The following is a 20,624-nucleotide window of genomic DNA, read 5'->3' as shown; positions in this document are numbered from 1 at the left end:
AATAAAATAGTCAAAATGGTAAATTTCATGTTATGCATATTTTACCACAATAAAAATGCTTTAGAATATTTTGCAGCAGGAAAATGCTCAAGATGGGAGAAATACTATCAAATATTTTTCAGATTTTCTATTAAAATCACTGTAAGCTCATGTATGGAAAAAAAGACCAGAAAGATATTCCAAAAGACAAAATGTCAGTAGACATTATTACTATGTGAGAGGAGTGATTTTATTTTTCATATTCTTCTGTATTTTCCAAAGGTTCTAAGTAACATACAGCATTTTTATAACTAGAAAATAAAATAAAATTTAAAGCCCACCCCTTACATCTCTATCCTCTTACCCAGCTTTATTATTATAGCAAAGGCACTTATTACTACCTGAAAGTACATTGTATATTAATTTGTTTCCTTGCCATCGTCTGTTTCCCCAGCTAGAACATAAGTTCCACGAGGTCAAAGGCTTCTGTGTCCTTAATTCTTGAACAGTCTCAGGCACTTCATTGTCACTCCATAAATATTTGAGTGAAAGAGAAGAAGTCAATGAACAAATGGATGAATGAACAGAAAATCAGTCACCCTCAGGTAAGGACAGGGGCACCCTTTGTCCTGTGCCCCGGTTCCAGGCACCTGGGGCAGTAGCCCTCTCCCTCCCATCTGTAACCTGCTCAGGATTGGAGGAAGGGCTTTCTCCAGATTAAGGACCATCAGGATGAAATGAAGCCTGAGGTGTGTCCACAGTAGGGCTAACAAACAAGGAGTAGTATAGAAACCATTCACTCGAAGGAGAGTTGAAGGGACTGAGAATGTGGAAGATAAAACTGAAAGGCGAGAATAAACGTGGCTGGCTCCATATCCTGGAACGTAGTCAGGTGGAACCATGCGTTTATTCAATAAACATCCGTTGAGCCTCTTCCATGTGCCAGAGACTGAGGGGGGTGCCCAGAGGACAAAACAACCAGAATGCGATTTCAGCTGTTTGACTCCAGAGGGTAGACTGAGGATGGGCGAGAAGTTTGGAAAGACAGATTTCAACGTATCATCGAGAATCCAAGAGAGCATTTCCTAAAGTGCATTTCATGGAACCCTAGAGATACACAGGACGTTTGTTTATGTTACATGAAAAAAGGATTCCAGGCCGAAGAAGTTTGAAAAATCTTGAGATAAAGTTAGAGTGTTTTTTTTTTTTTTGAAGATTGGCACCTGAGCTAACAACCGTTACCAATCTTCTTTTTTTCTTTTTTCTTTCTGCTTCCCCCCTATAAATCCCCCCAGCACACAGTTGCATAATTTTTGTTGTTGTTGTGGGTCCTTCTAGTTGTGGCACGTGGGACGCCACCCCAACATGTCCTGATGAGCGGTGCCACATCCGCGCCCAGGATCCAAACTGGCAAAACTCTGGGCCACTGAAGCAGAGCGCATGAACTCAACTACTTGGCCACGGGGTCGGCCTCATGTTAGAGTTTTTTAAACTGTAGCACAGGACTTCTCCGAATCTTTAATATACACTACTCTATACTGTGATTCTCCTAAAGAGTGATATGATTTCTTTTCCCAAACCTTTTGAACCAACAGGACACTTTTCCTAGGCCTAGAATTCCACAGCATGAGCAGTGGGAAGTTATCTGCTTAAACACACAGGAGGCTCGCAACCACGGATGCAGACAGGCACTCCAGCTGGCCTCTGAGGCAAACACTGGCACTACATACAACAGATGCCCAAGTCTTCAGTCTGACTAACTCATATCAATGCAGTCCTCTCGCCTCATCCCCTTCCCGTCACAATTGTCCCAGTTACCAGTCTCAGCACTCAATTATTCCTCTTTCCATTCTTGCTTTGAACTTGGCCTTAATGAACCATGCCCTGTGTTTCTGCTTCTGACTTGTGCTCTGTGTAATAATGATTCTGGTTCTTCCCCTAAGCTGCCTGGGTAAGGCTTCCCCTGGTTCAACTCTTCCATCCAGCGTGCTGTATGTGGAGGAAGGAGACCCAGGCAAGGAGTAAGCAGGCTCTCACATCAGGGATGTCATAAATGGGGGGAGCTTGAGATTTCTGATGTGGAAAGTTCTTCCCTGTCTTATTTTCAGCTACTTCTTCAACAGATCTCATATTCTGTAATGTCTTATTTCTAGGTGTAATTTCAAAGACTTTTGGTACCTGGGCAGCAAGCTGTTTCTATGACTGCATCATCTTATCAGCTCTTATATGGAATGCAGATGCTCCACCACACAACTGGGAAATCTCTCACATAATGAGATAAAGCCACTCATCCAAGGTCACTGGGCTATGTTTTACCCTCCAGCCATATGAATAAAAACCCATGGCGACTTTGAAGGCTTGCGTGAAATTCCTGAGGGGAGAAACTATTGTGACTTTAGACTATAGTCCTCAAAGCCTGTTCCCTTTTGTTCTCTTACCTGGTAACTTGGGTTCTCATTCCAAAATCCAGTGACCTCATTGATTGCAGCACTTCAATACAGCCCATGTACTGGAATAAAAAAAAAGAAAAAGGAAAAGTAGGGAAAAAAATAGCACAGAGAGGTCTCTTAGCTTCAGAGTGATTTCCTGGGAAACACCTTAAATCAGCTCCTGATATCTAGTCACATTGGCACACTTAGCCTACCATTGATATTTCTGACCAGTAGTGGACTTAACGCCTGAAGCTTCAGCTCAGTTATAAAACATCAGCTAAATCCAAACTACGAGATCAGAAATGCAAGTAGCAAAGACAAATGTGAGCTCAATTGTTAAAAGCATGGGCGCTGGGGCCAGACTGTGTGAATCCGAATCCTGGCTCACAGCCATTTATTAGTTTTAATACCTCAGCAAGTTACTCAACTTCTCTGCATCTCAGTTTTGTCACTGGTAAAATGGGAATACAATTGGAATTGTTGTAAGAGTTAAATTGTTTCACACAGGTAAAGCTCTTCGAGCAGCACATGGTACTTACATGTGCCCAAATATTAGAGCAAGCAAAAATAAGTGTAAGACAGATAATATAAGAATGTCGAATCTTCTAAGGCGATAAAACAAGCATATAAATACATTTAATACAGGATTTAGTAACATAAGATCTTATTTTTGGCAAGATCACTTATGAGAGGGGTTTAAGAAAGGGAAAAAAAGTCATATCCTACACCAGGAATGAATAAATTTATTTGAACATGGAGTATTGAAAAAGGAATTGTGATTTATAAAGCTAAAAGACGGTTTTTATTTAATGTGACAACCGTTGAGCCATGTCAGGCTGCTGCTAAGATAATGATGTGTTGATCTGTGCACGAGGAGTCTTAAGTCAGCAGCAGTCTGAAGGTGGGCTAATAGTGAGGGAATAAGTGAGGATGCTCCTGTCGAGAGGGATGCAAGGGCAGCCCACACTGAGGAGGGATGGCGGCAATAGGAAGGAGGGGACAGATTCAAGTGACATCGTGGAAATAGATACTACATGATTCGGCAGTTGATTTGATCTAGAGAATAAGAAAAGGATGAGTCAACGATGATTCAGACGTTTCCAGCCAGGGTAGCAGAGGGAACAGTGATTCCATTAACAGAAACAGGAAAGCCAGGAGAGCGAAGAGGATGAGTTGTTTTGGGACCCATTGACTGAAAGATGCTGGTGGGGTATCCAGGAAATAACAAGCTGGCAGTTGAAAATTAGATTCTGGAATTGTGGAGAGGAATTAAGCCCAGGGATGCAGACTTAGTGGTCTTCTGTGTAGCTTTGCCAGGTGAGGCCGTGGGAGTAAATCCTCTTAGCAGAGCCTTAGCTGACAAGAGAGAGTGTTTCTCTGAGAATGAGCTCGGAAATGTTATGAGAGCCAAGCAGTCTGATTGAAAGTGATCCGTCTGCCCCTTGGAAATGATATGCTTCCTGTTTAGCTTTCCTTTGGAAGTCTTCCAGCCTCCCTCTGCTTGGAAATGGCAAAAGCGCCGTGGGAAGATGGCAGGAGCCTGGGGGTGCCTCCCAAGACACTTCTTATAGTATTTCTGCGCAAATTCTGTAGACGCAGCATCCTAAGACCAGGTCGGTCCGCCAAGTGTTGCCTAGAACCCAGTGTTGGGGAGAGCGCACTGGCCAAGACAATCACCTGGTGATTCACAGCCAGATTTCTGTTCTTCACACTCCCCTTGGGGTCTCTAGGATTGACAGAAGAAAACTTTTGAATGTTTTTTTCTGTCCCAATCACACTTAATTTCCCAAGGCTTGAATACCACAGGGAAGTAAGTGAAGTCTAGAGATTTCTGTTCAATAAACAATAAGACTTATTAGGAGAAGAAAAGAAAGCTAGATCTAGGAGGTAGGAGAGAAAGCCCATCTCAGAATTGTCATGAAAGGAGATTCCAAGGGTCCATGTCAAGGTGGATTGAAAAGATGGGTCCATATCCTCATTGGCTGCTCTGGCTTTTCCTGCCTTTCAGTGTCTCTGCTTCCTGCACCCTCAACCTGGAAAGAATGGACAACCCACACAGGTTCGTGGACAGGTTGGGGCTACACCTCCAATTCCCCCAGGAGGCCCTGTCGGTGCGGAGGTGGGTTTCGTCTTTCCCTTCAGCTGTAAATCATCAATTTAGACGAAGCCAGACAGCCTATCAGGGCACACTTTTTGAAAACGTCGCCAAGCTCCTACATTTTCATCCTCTGCCAGATTTTTCAAGAATGAATATCGGACCACGTCCCTCCGTTGCTTACAACCCCTGACATTTATAGTTAGAACAAATGTGTTACTATAAACCCCTAGACCCTGTGTTTTCTGGCCCTGCTTACCCCCTTGATCCTGTCTGTGTCACTCTCTCCCATGCACTTTGCTGCTACATTGGCCTTCTTTCTATTCCTCGACTCTTCCTAACTCCATTCTTCTACACCCTACTCTTTCCAAACACAGGGTCTTTGCACTTGCTGTTCCTCTTTCCCCATTACTCTGAAGGACTGACTCCTCATCCTTCAGGTTTTAATTCAAATGTTGCTGCCTCAGAGGCCCCCTCCTGTCACCCTTCATCACAGCCCCCATTTGTCAGCTTCATGCCAGTGACTGATTATCAGGTTTACTTGCTAATTTGCTTCTTTATTACAAGTCTTCATTTCCTTGGCTGTAAGAACCAGAAGAGTAAGAACCATGATCACCACTGTCTTCCCAACACCTGGGACAGTGCCTGGGCCACGGTAGGTCCTCAGTAAATGCTGGTTCAAAGAATGAATAAAGCTTCTATTGTTCAACTCCAACAGTATCTTTAAAATGTGCAGAGGGAGGGAAAAGAGACTGATGGAGGTGAAGGTTTGCCAGGTCTGTCTATCCAGGGAGATGAGAGGAGTACAGGAGAGCTAACAACTCAGAAGGAGATGCAGGAACTAGAGGCCAGGATGACAGCTTTGAAAGGTTTCTGGATTTCTTTGTTCTTTCCTCCAGGTTGGCTATTTTTGTTATTGTCCCATCTGAGAGATTGGCAACCAACAACATAAACAGAGGGGGTTGTAGTGAAGTGGGAGAGGAAGGTGGGGAGAATGTGCTATACTCCTCAGGTGTTCTAGGGCGGGAATGGGAGAGCCACGAATGACGAAGTTGATGGTGGGACTTGAACAGGAGAGGAGGGCAGGCTGCATACCTGAACAGGAGGGGAAAAGAGGCAAAGAGAGTCAACTGGGATGGAGACCTCCAAGGCTTATTAGTGAGAGAGAGGGACAAAGTAGGGGCAGTTCTCAGCCAAGTGAAGTGAATCACCAAGGGTAGGATGTTGGTTATCGGTGAGGAGAGGGGTTTTAGTGGAGAGGAGGAGGGGAGGACAGGCAGAGAGGGAATCTTGCAAGGTTTTGTTCTTAATCACACTTCATGGCGATAACCACTTCATCTCCTTCCTTCTAAGGCAGGCCCAGGCATTGCTTCGGATCCCCTTCCCTTCACTGGAACCTCTGTTTTGCTTCCCACACTTGTCTGTCAGCAACGGCACAGGCGACACCTTCTGCCAGCCTCCCTGTGAAAAACTGAAGGCTCTGAAGAAACGTGAGTCATGGCCTGAGGTGATCACGAGTACATTTCTCCTTCCACCGTGGACATGGGTGGAGGAAGCCACGTGAGCAAAGTGAAGGGAGGGCATCAATGCCTGTTTTTTGCCACAGTTACCCCAAAGCCCAGATGGAGTTGGTCTTCCCATTGACCCACACAGTCACTCAGAAACCATTGCTGTGCAGAAGCGGGGAGAAAGCAGTGCGTGAAAATAATCTGCCCGCTTCTTTGTTTAGGTACCTGATGACTGCATAAGCGGACAGTGGCTGAATGTCGAGGCCCAAGGGAGGAGAGGTTTAGTTTGTTAGTTTAGGTATAAACTGGGGATGACAATACCTCTCATTCATTTATTAAATGCAGATCCGCATAAGACATGGTCTCTGTTCCTGAGAAACCCAGCCCCAGAAGGATAGGACAACAGAAAAAGAGATGATTTACCTTTTCTTTCCATGAGGTTAGTCATTGTTGTTAATTCCATCTAATAGTCGAGGAAATTAAGGCCTATTAAAGAGAAGTGCCTGGCTCAATTTCATTTATCCAGTGAGACTGAATCAGAGCTTACTCCAGAGCCCACAGTCCGTTCCTGGGAGCCTGTGTGTAAGCCTTGTATAACAGGAAAAGCAAAAAGAGAAGGGGTCATCCAGCTAGCTCCCACGGACCCTTCATTTGGTTTACCCAGGTGGGTAAGAAGGTGATGAGCCTGGGGCCCACATGGTAAGAGCAGGCATGAATCCAAGGTCTTGTGGGCACTGCAGGAGGTGGCACATGAGACAAGAGACACTCCCTAATTCCTGACCCTGTAAGGAGGAGAGGACACTGAAGACCTTTATTAGAGGTGTACAGGGGTGGTGAGAGAGTGGTGGAGCTCAGCAGCGCTCAGACAACCTTCCCATCCATCACCTAACAGACGCTCACCTAACTCCCAGCTCATGCTCTCCCTTCATGCCCTAAGGCAGTAACAATATTTTTGTTCTGTCTAAGCTTCAACCACTTGCTCCCAAGGAGAGGTGAACAGCCTATTCATGGCCATGTGTATCTTGGGCTTTGCATTCCAGAAAAGAAATTACTTGGGTTTTCAGAGAAAAAGAATGATAGCTAGCTTATGGGAAGTTCTCATCCTGACTCTTTTACAGAATGATTACTTCAAGAATATTACCTAAAGAAAAAGGATATATATTCTTATATCCTCAGAAAAAATATCTGAAGGCTACATAAGAAACTGTTAACAGTGGTTACCTCTGGAAATGGGAGAGAGGCAGACTTTTACTTTTTACTTTAAAATTTTGTATTGCTTATGTTTTAAAAAATAAGTAGGTAGCATTATTTTAGAGTTAAATAATTAAGTAAAGCTGCCACTTAACATCTAGGAACCAGAGTTTATTGATTACTAGGTAGAGTTAAATCTCTTTTTTTCAATGGCACATTCCCTTTGTTAGAATGTGCCCACCCCGTGCCAGGAGTGTGGAGGAACATTGTTCAAGAGAAGGTCTAAGGCGTAGGCCCCGCACTTGATAAGACAGGGAAGAATGACACTTTGAGACAATCAGAACACTGAAGAACAGCATATAATCAAGTATGCTATGACAAGGGTCTGACCTTCATGTAATAAATATTCAACAACAGTAGAGGCCACCAACGTGGTCTGAGGACACTGCAGGATTTTTCTGCCACCTTTAAATAACTTCTGGTCTTCGCCATTTGAAAAAGAAAAAGGAGGGTGGGGGAGGACATTCTCTTCATAACTTTTAAGCCATTGTCTCTACTTCCTTACTTTGCACTCTTGCTTCAACTCACAACAGTAGTTTCTGGCCTCGAGACTCTACTGAAACTGCCTGAGCAAACCAACTACCTCCTTGTAGTTCACTCCAGTGAACCGTGTCTGCTCTCCGGTTCACCTGTCTATGGCATCTGTCATTGCTGACCTCTAGCCACCCTCTTTTCTTTCCCCTGAACCTCTCTCCTTTCTTGTTTTTCTTGAGCTTATTCTCCGGTTCCTCATCTTTTGCCTCTGAGTATTCCTTCTCAGTCCCCTTTGCTGGTCCTTTCCCCCGCCCGCCTTCCCCCCCACCCCCGCCGTCTTTTCTTTAACCAATGTCCCTTCTCCTCTCACCATTGGTTCTCAACCCCGACTGCATATTAGAATCTCCAGGGAAGCTTAAAAAATTCTGATTCCCAAGTTTTACCCCAATCCAATAAAATTGATCTCTACCATGTATACATTCCACTTGCATCTCAAATTCAATATATCCAAATTATCCCTCTACTTAGATATCTGATCTCAACCAATAGTGTCACCTTCTACCTAGTAACATAAACCAGAAAACTCAACTCTTCCCTTTCTTTCAAATCCCTCATCCAATCAGGGGCCAAGCTCCATCAATTCTATCTCCATATCATCTCTCATATCTGCCGTGTCTTCTCCCCTCAACCCTGCACCATGCACCAACTTTTACCCTCCTAGTTTAGGCACACCTAGTCTCTTAATCGTGATAGAGCGGACTCACATTATATGCATGTTCAGTGTACATGAATTCAACTATATCCGTTTGGCTGGCAGAAAGCAAGACATCAGTCCCTTTGTTCTGCCCCTCAGCCCCCAGCCCTACCCCTCAAACTAGACTTTGACCTCAACTGCCCCAGGAAAGGAGACTTCTCTGTAAATGTAAACAGAAATACAAACCATTGATTCTGACCCTTGACACTTCAGGTGCACAGGTGTTGGAGATTTCGGGGATTGCCCAGAGTATCCTTTACTGCACCTGAGTTTCACCCTGGTGCTGAATTTAGAACATAACCCTCCCTAAGACAGTCTCTGGTGTCCCACCCTCTGAATCTGCCTTTCCCAGTGCAGCTGGCACCTTACTGAAACACAGATCTGGCATGATTTCAATCCATCCTATCCCACCTCAATCCCACTTAAAACCCTTACAGGGCCCCCATCCTTAAAGCAGAGCTGCTCAAACGTTAGAGAACTTTAGAATCACCAGGGAAACTTAAAAGGCATATTTTACAAAGGATATTCCTTTGTAAAGGATCTGAGAGATTCTGCTTCAGTAGGTCTAGGAAACTGCATTTTAACAAGCACTCACGTGATTCCTCTACAGGTAGTCCAAGAATTACACTTTCGAGAAAACGACAGTCCTTAGCAAAATATCCAACTTTCTTAGCTTAGTGGACAAGGACCCCAATTATCATCATGCGAAAGTCATTTCTATGAAGCCTCTCCTTTTCTTCCCTTTTCTTATTGGCAGACTTGACTGCTCCCTTTCCCCTTACACTGTATGGATACCCAGCAGACCTTTCATAAAACTCTAAATTGCCCGTATGGTATTCTTTTTGTCAGTGTGTCTGTATCTCTTTTAGAGCAGGAATGGTGTCTGTTTCTTCTTTGCATCCTCAGTGTAGAACCTAGCTCACCAACATTCCTGAGATGAATGAGTAAGATATGGCTTGAATAACTTTTGAGAAAGGATAGGATGTGTATATAAGTAATCATATTAAAGACTTAGATAATATTAATCCTTCTTTCAAACTGAATCTCATCTAGCTTAGATTTCCCAAAGAATAATCATATAGTCAAAAACTCAATGCTTAATAATTAAGATATTAATCAGTGAATTGATCCAGAAAGAAAGTAGCCAGATGGAGGTAAACCTGGAACCACATGGCCTACAAGAAAGATGAAACCAAAACTACACACTCCAGCCCCTTGTTGCCATTTGGGAAGCCAAATCTGATTTTTCAAGAGAGGTCAGAAATAAGACTTTACTTATGAATTTTCCTAAATTTTAAAATCAACAGGTCACAATGAACAATCCAAAAATGAAATTAAGAAAACAATTCAACTTACAATAGAATCAAAAAGAATAAAATATTTATGAATAAACTTAACAAAATAAATGCAAAATTTATACTTTGAAAATTACTAAATATTGTTGAAAGAAATTCAAGAAGATCAAAATAAATGGAAAGGAATGCTATGTTCATGGATCAGAAGACTTTATGTTAAGATAGCAATAGTCCCAAAACTGATCTACCAATTCAACTCAGTTCCTATCAAAATCCCAGATGGCTTCTTTGCAGAAATTGACAAGCTGATCTGAAAACTTACATGGAAATTCAAGAGACCCAGAATGGCCAACACAATCTTGAAAAAGAACAAAGTTGGAGGACACACATGTCCCAATTTTAAAACTTAATTCCCAGCCACGAATCAAAACAGGTATGATACTGGCATAAGGAAAGACATATAGATTAATGGAATAGAATTGACAGTTCAGAAATAAACCCTCACATTTACTGTCAATTGGTTTTTGACATGGGTGCCAAAATAATTCAATGGGAGAAAAGACAATCTTTTCAACAAATGGTGCTTGAGCAACTATATATCAAAAGAATGAAATCACATACAAAAGAATGTATCACATAAAAAAGAATGAAATTGGACCCCTACCTCATACCATAAGCAAAAATAAACTCAAAATGAATCCAAAAACCAAATGTAAGAGTTAAAATGCTAAAACTCTTAAAAGAAAGCAGGCACAACTTGTCAGGACTTTGGATATGACACCAAAAGCCCAAGCAACCAAAGAAAAAATAGATAAATTGGACTTCATAAAAATTAAATACTTTTGTGCTTCAAGGGACACCATCAAGAAAATGAAAAGATTATCCACAGAAGGGGAGAAAATATTTGCAAATGATATATCTTATAAGGGACTTCCATCTAGAACATATAAAGAACTCTTATGACTCAATAATAAAAAGACAAATAACTCAACCTTAAATTGGACAAATAATCTGAATAGACATTTCTCCAAAGAAGGGATACAAATGTTCAATAAGCACATGAAAAACTACTCGATATCATTCATCATTAGAGAATCACATGCCAAAACCACGAGATACCACTTTGCAACCTCTGAGATGGCTATCACTTAAACAAACTGAAAGTAGCAAGTTAGCAAAGATGTGGAGAAACTGGAACCTTCATACATTGCTGATGGAAATGTAAAATGGTGTGTGGCCACTAGAGAAAACAGCTTGGCAGCTTCTCAAAAAGTTAAATTTAGGATTACCATATAAACCAACAATTCCACTATTAGATATATACCCATGAAAACTGAAAGCATACGTCCACACAAAAACTTGCACACAAATGTTTATAACAGCATTGTTCATAATAGTCAAAAAGTAGAAACAACCCAAATATCCATCAACTGATGAATGGATCAATACAAAGTGGTATATCAAGAAATGGAATAGTATTTGGTAATAAAAAAGAGTGAATTACTGATATGTGCTACAACATGGATGAACCCAAAAATGTTATTATAAGTGAAAGAAGGCGGTCACAAAAGGCCAAATATTGTATGATTTCATTTATATGAAATGTCCAGAATAGACAAATCTATAGAGTTAGAAAGGACTAGAAGGTTTAGGGGGATGTGGGATGACTGCTAACGGATACAAGGTTGCTTTTGGGATTGATAAAGATGTTCTAATATTGGTGATGGTTTCACAACTCTGTGCATATACTGAAAGCCACCTAATTGTACGCTTAATACAGGTGAATTGTAGAGTATGTGAATTATATCTCAATATGGCTATTACCAAGCAACAATAACAGACCAAACAAACAACATCTGCAGGCAGTGTGTGACCCTGATATAAACTATTCAGGAAATAAGTGTAAATGGATGAATAATGAATAAGTGACTGAGGCATCGGAAATCATTACAGTTGTTTGAAATCATCTTCAGCATCCTTGAGGCAGAGGTCATTGCTCTTCCTTTGGGCTCCCAGAGCATCTTGGTCACCCCCCCCAAGGTTGCACTGATCCAGTGGTGCTGCAATTTATCTATTTCAATGGCTATGCCCGCCGCTGGACCGTGGGCTTCTCAAGGGCAGGGAGTGAGTCTTAGTCATCATTATCCCCAGCACCTCTTACAGGGCAATAAATGATTTATTTGAATGAAGTAGCCAAGAAATGATGCTCAGGAAGTCTCAAAATAACCTGCATCCTAACTGGACCATCTGTAATGTGTTCCTTCTTAAAGAGGTATATTGCCAGTTAAAAGAATCCTGAAGTTAAGCTGGTCAAAGCCCTCCTAGTGCCAGGTTTGCATTGGGATGTGCCTCATGTGAGAAGGGAATGAAAAACCCTTCTCCTTTTAGTGCAGCACCAGTCTAATGAAAGCCCAGCTGGTAGACATGGGGACAAGGGACCCCGCCTGGGGAATGGGGAGCAGTATCGAGGAGTAAGTTTAGAGGGAGCTCAGTGAGACAAAGAGGGAGACACACGTGGTCTTGGCAAACACTGACTTTTCTTAGAGTGATGTTCTAGCCCCTTTGAAACTTCCCATCCAAGAGCACAGGGCAGTTGACACTTCCTTCACTCCACCACTCTCTGTCCTCCTGTATTTGTTTTTCTTCAGAGCACTTACTGCCGACAGTATTATGTATCTGTTTGCTCGTTGTCTCTACCCCACTGGAAGGTTAGTGGCAGAGAGCCAGGAAGGACTGCTCTATCTCCAGCACCTAGAATACTGCCTGGCACACAGTAGCTCCTCAGAATAAACCTGGGTTGATTGAATTGAAGATGTTCTTAAAAATCCCAACATCTACCCTGCTCCAGGTTCAAAAGCCTGAAAATCTGGATTTGCTCATTCATTCACACTCGGGGTCTTGGCAACCAGAGAATTTCAACCCTCTGAATCCTTAAGTCTTACAAAGATGGAATTTTCTAAAAGTAAGTTGTGTGTTCTGCTTGTTCTTCCAAAAGCAAGAGCTTCCTCTCCAGGGTTCCTACCCAAGCGAAGCAGGCTGTGAAGGGAGTGAAGACTGTCGCTCCGGCCCAAACCTCGCCTTCCATGCTCTCTCCCCATAAGGAGACTCCTTCGCCTGCAGCAGGTGGAGAGAGCACCTGCTTTTTAAAAAGTCCATTCCTACTCCCTCTAAGGCAAGCAGAACTGATAACATCCTAAGTATAGTCTCCTGGGGAATTTTAGAATTACATGCGAGAAGTTTTAAATTGATTCACAAGAAAAGTTTCTCTTTGACAGTGAACAAGCCAGGATCCTGCAAATAGAGCGTCTTGAGTGCCAGAAGCCCAGATACACAAGACAGACCTTGGTGTGGCTGGCCCTTTGGTGACTCTAATATACCAGGATATGGGCTGTCTTCAAGAGTCCAAAGAACCTTCCAATCCATCTGAAAAAAAAGTACTGGTCTTCTGTGGGCAGGAAAGTATGACAACCATCTGCACCACACGAGGCAGCTATGCAGTGTCTCATACCAATAGTCCTACTCCCATTGAAAAGCCCTTACACAGGGGGATTTTTTGAACTGAGAGAGGTTTCATCTCTGCCTACAGACCTGAGCACAGACATAGTCACTGGACTAGAGGTCACCCGTGGGGCAAAACCACATCCAGAGCATTTGGAGGGCTACAACTTGCCCCAGGAATAATTTTACATGTCTCCCACTCACCCAAACTCTTAATGTACATATGTGTGTGTGTGTTTGTGTGTGTGTGTGTGTGTGTGTGTGTATAAAATTCTTTTTTTGCATGAAGAGAAAGAAGAGTGGTAAAGCCAGGCACCCTCTGGAGGTGGAAAATGTTTTTACATTCTATAATAACTTATAGTGATTTGAAGAATGATTGTTGCATCCACCAAGATAGTAAGTATTGCACTCAGTTCCACACCATATCGATCACTCTTTGTGTTCTCAAAAAGCGAGAATTGCATCGTACAAAGGTGAATTCTCCTTGACCAAAATATTCTCAATGTGCTCTTTGCAGAAACTCCTTGGGGGCCTTGTATCTTATATTCAGTTTTAATGTTGTTGAGGTTGAAAAGCTGCAACCAATCGCTTTAAGCTAGGGCCTTTGTGGGCACTGGGTCCCAGCCTCCCAAGAACCTTTAAGAGAGTTTTATCACTGTGTAGGCATGATCCTAGCAGATCAGGAATGCTGTTTTCTGTTGTTCTTGGATAAGGTCTCTAACCTGGCAGGGCTAGCTCCCCATGATGAAAATGAGACTTGGAATACTGGCCCTACTCAAATTAAGCTGCTTTCATCACAGCAACTGACTACTCTCTCCTGATGGACCCAGAGAAATCTCAAGTTGTGTCAAAGCATGAGTACATCCTGAAGAGAAGAAGCCTTCACAGTGCTGCTTACAGGAAGAACATCCAAATAACTGATCCCAACAGCCGTTTAACTAGAGACCTGTGGTTAAAAGGCAAGCTCTCACTTGTTCATGGGAAGGCCTTCATTCCTCAGGACATTTTATCCTTCTCTTTTGTTTTCATTTATCTGCTTCCTGCACTCCTTTCTTTGTATATGGGGGAGTTTATTACTGCTGTTCCACAAATATTTGCAATTTTTCACCTTCCTAGCATGTAGGCTTGCACTCCGCCCACCCCTCTGAAGTTGGGTGCGGGTCCTGATTTAGTTAATGATATTCAAGCAGACTACCACTTTGGGTGATTTTGCAGATTTCCTTTCTCTTGCACTTGGGGAAGCACAGAGACAGAGCCCCCCCAGGTCCCTGAGGGAGAGCGACACAGAGCATAGCCCCAGCCAATTTGCCGTGGACACGTGGCATAAGCAAGAAATAAACCTTTTTGTCTAAGCCACTGAGATGCTGGGATGGCTTTATTAACACAGCATGACCTCGTCTATCCTGACTGATCTAGTAACCATGAAAGGGGAGAAGGAATCTGCCATAGGGTCTAGGAGTAGCATCTTTGAGAGAGTCAGGCAAGCCTGGGTTGGAATCTCAGCCTTTTGTGTACTAGCTGGGAGATCTTGGGCAAATAACTACATCTCAAGGCCTTGGCTTCCTCATCTATAAAATGGGGGTAATAACATCTTTTTCACAGAGTTATTAAGAGGCTCAAATAAGGCAAAACATGCGTGGTGCTGAGCACAGTGACTGACACACAAAAAGGCTCAGCAAATGGCAGTAACTATTCTGGGATGCCAATGCTGTTCTTCCCAATCCCCCTCAGTTCCACCTGCCTCCTGGTTTGGGGAGCTGAAGAATAAACCTCAACTACTGTGAAGGGACCCCAATCAAGAGCACTCTTTATAAGAGTCTGATAAACACCCAGATGTGAGGTGCTATGGGAGTGTGTAAGAGGGGCTCCAACCCAACCTCAGGGGATCAGGGAAGATTTTTCAGAAGAAGGGATGCTGACATGAGTCATGAAGGGCAACTAAGAAGAAGTTGGGGGAAGAATTTCCAGGAAATGGGCACAGCATGTGCAAGAGGTAGGGAAAGAATAAGGGTGCTCCCCAAACACCCAATACTTCAATATGACTAAAGTCCAGAGATATGACTGGGGTATAGTCAGGGGCTGCAGTATATTAGTTGTCTATTTAATTGTTTGCCTGCACAATTCAATGAGCTCTTGGGGACCAGAAGCAGGGTCCCACTTACCTTGCATCCTCAGAATCCAACACAGATCATGGCACACAGTAGGCTCTCAATAAATGTTTACAGAATGCCTGATGATTACAACCAGATTTCAGGCCACCTAGGCTTAAGTGTGATGCCAATTTCTCCTCATTCTTCCATAAGTTTCCAAACAACACTTCCACCCAGCCCACTTCTCAGGCCCAAATAAATACAAGCTAAAAATATAGCCTAGGTCATGAATCATAAATGAGATGGAAAAGCAGTGACTCACAGAAGTTAATCTACTTCCCAGGAGAGTGTTGCTGGATGTCCTTTGCTCTGAAAGGTGAGGCAGAATGCCAGCACTATCACCGTGCAGATCAAGTTAATATAATTCCCAGACCTTCCATTGGGTGCCCATCTGGTATTCCAAGGCTCCCAATCAGAGAAGCCAAGGGGCAGCAGTGCTGTGCATCCCATACAGAGCAGCAGAGGGACAGGCCCAGGCAGAAAGACTAACAAGGGTGCTCTGAGTATGTGCTCAAGAAAAGGTGTAGGGCCCTGCCTACTGTCTCAATGGTCTAACATGTCCACCATTTTGTTGGCTATGGCCTTAATTTGGTTATTGCTGTAGCCAAGGCAACGTCTTTGCAGAATGGCTTAGCAGATGACCTAGCAATTATATTTTGTATCCTTGTCTAATTAAGTTGGGAACTTAATCTAATCTAATAGTGATGTTGTGTGTATGGTCTCTCCTGCCAACCCATAATCCACTTAAAATGCTATATCTTTGGGGTTTTATGACCTTATTTCTCAGTTCTGAGCTCCACAACAAAATATTAAATAAATTATACCCTGCACCCCAAAATCACACAAATCTGATTCACTGTTGTGTACCCAGGACCTAGAGTTTTTGATTGAATTGAACACTTATTGGAGGGTTAGGGTTAGGCTCTCACAAACGAAAGCAACTGCAAAAGTACTACCACGAGGTACACAAACTTTAGCAGCTCCATCAAACTCTCCTTCTATTCCCTTTTCCTCACCCAGCAGTGTCCATACTCACCCCTTTTAGAGATTCAAATACCCTTAAACTTCTGCTCCTGCCCCGCCTATCAAATTAAATCCCGCTCTCAGAGAGTAATCGGAAATCTTGGAGAGTAGTATATATAACTAAATTACTATTAAAAACTATGGGTACCATTTAATTAAGTGTTACTGAAAAAGGCCAATTGGAAAAGGCCAACATTTTTGTCATCGGTTGCCATGTTTAGTCAAACATGACATCCCCAATAGGAGGCTCTGTACCGTGGTAGTCTCAGTCTTCCCAGCTGTCTAGGACTGTAATCACGCTGAGTGTGTGGTCACGGCTGGAGGCCATGGTGGCCAAAGAACCTCATTCACACCACCCTCCCTCCAAGTCACAGCAGTCAAGTCCTCCATGAATGCTCAGTTGTTCTGTTATGCCGAAACGCTAACTCACAGTAGTCTGTCTCCCACACGGTGATAAACTGCTGAATGATGTCGTACGAGTTTTCAGCTTTTATGACTTCTCTGAAAAAGAAACAGCCAACAAGATGCCTTTGCAGAACTGCAGCCCAAATGTTAACGATCTCTCATTACACTTCTTTTTAAATGAAACTTAAGAGTTTTCTGTAGCTCAAATCAGTGAATTCCAACTCCTGATAATATGACTAAAAGGAACTAGAGCCAGCAGGGACCTTAGAGATCATCCAATCCAACCCCTCTACTTTTCATGGATAAAAATTAAGTGTCTTATCTGATGTCACCTAGCATTTAAAGGGCAGGCAGAGTAGAGTCCACTAAAGACACAAAATAAAAGTCAGAAACGTACAAGGAGAAACGGAAGAGTATGATATGGGGGAAATCAAGGGCACACAGAGTTTAACAGAAGAGATTGTTAACTGAATGCAGAACAGTGGAGAGGACCAATAGGCTGCAGGGCTGGAAATTGTCCACTGGAATTTGGCGACTGCTGGCTTTCATGGACCAATATCAAGAGCCAGAGAACAGGAGATTTGGAATGTGACATAGAAGCGATGAAAGAAACCAGTGAGCACAGTGCTTTTGTTTTCATTTTTGTTTTGAGAAATTTATATTTTAACAAATGAGGAAAGACAAGCTATGGGGAGGAGGTTATTTTAAGGATGGAACAGACTTGCACACACTCGTATGATAGAAAGGTTGACAATAACAGGAACAGGGTGAGAACGGTGAGATCACAGTCCCCATGGAGGCAGAAGTGGTGACTATCCATGAAATATGATTTAAATGAATTATTTTAATAATGAGTCAGAATCATCTAAGTGCCCAAATCAAATAGTTTTCAAAGTTGGAAGAAACATTTGCCATTTTGATATGTCTGGATACCATTTGGGGATTCTTAAATATTCTTACAAATAATCAGGACTGAGCCTAAGTCTGTGTAAGCGGAAACGCTGTCATGGTGGACAGCAGTACAATCCTATGGCTTCAGCAACTGTGGAGCTGCTACAGAATTAAATCCCAGGAGCATCGTGATTGGAGCTAGAAAGGAGGGACCTACTAGTCAATATTTAAAAACAAAAACCAAAACCCTAGGGGGCTGGCCCGGTGGTGTAGTGGTTAACTTCGTGCACTCTGCTTCGGCAACCCAGGGACCACAGGTTTGGATCCCAGGCATGCGCCTACACACCACTCTTCAAGCCATGCTGTGGAGGCATCCCAAATACAAAATAGAAGAAGATTGGCACAGAGGTTAGCCCAGGGACAATCTTCCTCAAGCAAAAAGAGGAAGATTGGCAACAGATATTAGCTCAGGGACAATCTTCCTCACCAAAACAGAACAAAACAAAAAACTCTAGACTCATAAAATCTCTGCATTGGAAAAGACTATATGCCCCAACCCCCCTATTTTTAAAACACTTAAGGGACTTGAACAACATTGGGCAACATCACAAATCTCTAAACAAGTATAGGAATTTGCTAACCTGTTCACTACACCATAGACATCAAGTTCCCGACAAATTCTAACGCAGATTTGTGAGTCAAACTCAAATAATACCTTTAGATAAAAGACAATCTCATATTCAAACTGCTTGTATTATAGCTTATACACTTAAAACAAAACCTCAGCATTTTTAGCTGGAGAGAAAGAAAAAAGTACAAGGAAGATCCTATTGTCCTTTAAAGTATGTTAGTGCGAGGTGGATTATTAGTACTATTCGTTATTACATTAAGTAAAGACTTTCTACAAGGATATATAATTTGATATAAGTAATCAGAAAGATAGGAACGTGAAGTAAGATTCCAGGGGCAGGAAGAGGTCAGTCAGTTATAGCAAATAATGAGGATTCTAGTTCAGGTTTGAGATTCCCAAGGAAATCAAGAAGCTTCTTTACTTCTCCAGCCTCTCACTACACTCTGAACTTCCAACTATTGCCCTGACCACCCCTGACCAATGATATTCATGAGTTCACAAATGGGAACCAAGAAGCATACGTGACACCATGTAGATGCCTCTAGGCCAGCCATTCCCATAATACCTGAAGAGGGTCTCTGTTCATAGCATCATTTCCTTTAACATTCTTTTGAAATCCTGTATCCTCCAGAAAGTCCTCTGATCCTTCCACTGAAGAACTGAGATGGACTATTGAACCAGTACCCAAAATCATCCTTTTCAAAAATCTAAGCCTACAAACTAGGAAGTGGCTCAGGGATGGGCCATTGTAAAGCTCTGCACAGCTCTGTGTGTAACAGTGGGGGTGACTTGGCTTTGCCTCCTCCATCTTAAACCATGAGCTCCTAGGAGGCCAAGGCAGAGACTCTGGGTTGCCTACCTATATCTTTTCCCCCGTTTTTTGTTTCCTCCTTTCCTCCTTACTAACAGTATCCCCAATGTGCCCAGCTTAAAAACTATCATTTCTCAACTTCCCTTGAAGTTGAAACCAGGAGACTAAGGAGCATGTCATTGGGTAGGACTTCAAGGAAACCTATTTAAAAGGAGCCAGCTCAGTCAGGAAGTGCACCATTTTTGTCCTTGCCCTTCCTCTTCCTGCTGCCTGGAAAATGGACATGATGTGGGATGCTCCCAAGGCGGTGCTGCAATCTTGAGTGAGCCCGAGGATGGAAGCCATGTGTTAAGGATAGGCAAACAGAAAGATGGAAGAAACCTGGGTTATTGATGACTGTGGGACCACCATGCGGTCCTGGCCTATTTACCTACAAACTTCTTTCACAAGAGCAAAAAAACCTCTGTCTTATCTAAACTCCAGTTATTTGAGGCTTTGTGATAACCTAATCCAAAGAGATACAGAGGCCTCTTACAGTGCTCTGCAGATGGCAGTCAAGGAGTCAGGACTCCTTTGTGGCTCCCTTGCTACCAGATGAGAGCTCTAGATTTTGGACTAGAATCAGTTCAGTGACTCTTAAATGGATTTTTCCTATATTCCAGCAAAAGCAACATTTTAATCCTTATTATCTGAAAGCAGAGCCTTTATACAATAACACTTTAACTGAAAGTCTCATATTTGATGACTTTGAATATCCTAAACATAGCTGAGAATACAGAAGTAGGTGCCCAGAGAGACTCATAAAACTTGTTAACACAAAAGCTCAGGCTTGTGCTTTTCTCTTAGGGCAACACCTTCATTCAGAACCCATCTACTCTTGATTTAGATACAGTTGTAACAGGTTGTCCTCTTAGAAGCTCAGAAGCCCAAATCCAAGCGATGGGTTCTCCTAGAGACAAGTTCACTGTCAAAAGCAAAGAGTGAGAGCTGAAAGAATCTGAAAAATTATAAAAGTAGAGACAGGCTAGCTCAAAACGCTCAACCATTTGGGGACTCAGAGTTCAGGGGAAGCTAACCCATCACACTCATTAGCTATTGAGGGTGTGCCCTGGGTCCCAGAGCAATACAATGACTGTTAGAATGAAGGCTCCATTTCCACCAGAAGAAAAAGGAGGTTACATTCTAATCCATATCCACTCCCAGGTATATACCAAAGAAAGCCAAAAACACATATCCATGCAAAAAAATTATACATGAATGCTCACTGTAGTCCAAATGTCCATCACTTGATGAATGGATCAACAAAATGTGGTATATCCATACAATGGAATATCATTCGGCCATAAAAAGGAATGAAATGCTGATACATGCCATAACCTGGATTAATCGTGGAAATATTATGCTAAGTTAAAGAAGCCAGGCACAAA

At 42.6% G+C, this 20,624-nt stretch overlaps 1 protein-coding gene across 1 annotated transcript in view; it reads right to left on the bottom strand.

Moving 5' to 3' along the window:
* Positions 1–20,624, bottom strand: part of SHC4 (SHC adaptor protein 4) — a 124,838-nt gene that overhangs the window by 86,025 nt on the left and 18,189 nt on the right. The window contains exon 2 of the mRNA XM_014852853.3: positions 2,418–2,488. Within this exon, the coding sequence (XP_014708339.2) occupies positions 2,418–2,488 (71 nt within the window). The remainder of the gene's footprint in view (positions 1–2,417; positions 2,489–20,624) is intronic.

The sequence above is a fragment of the Equus asinus genome, chromosome 2 (assembly GCF_041296235.1).
Source record: "Equus asinus isolate D_3611 breed Donkey chromosome 2, EquAss-T2T_v2, whole genome shotgun sequence".
Lineage (NCBI taxonomy): Eukaryota > Metazoa > Chordata > Mammalia > Perissodactyla > Equidae > Equus > Equus asinus.
This window is presented reverse-complemented; position numbering and strand designations above follow the sequence as displayed.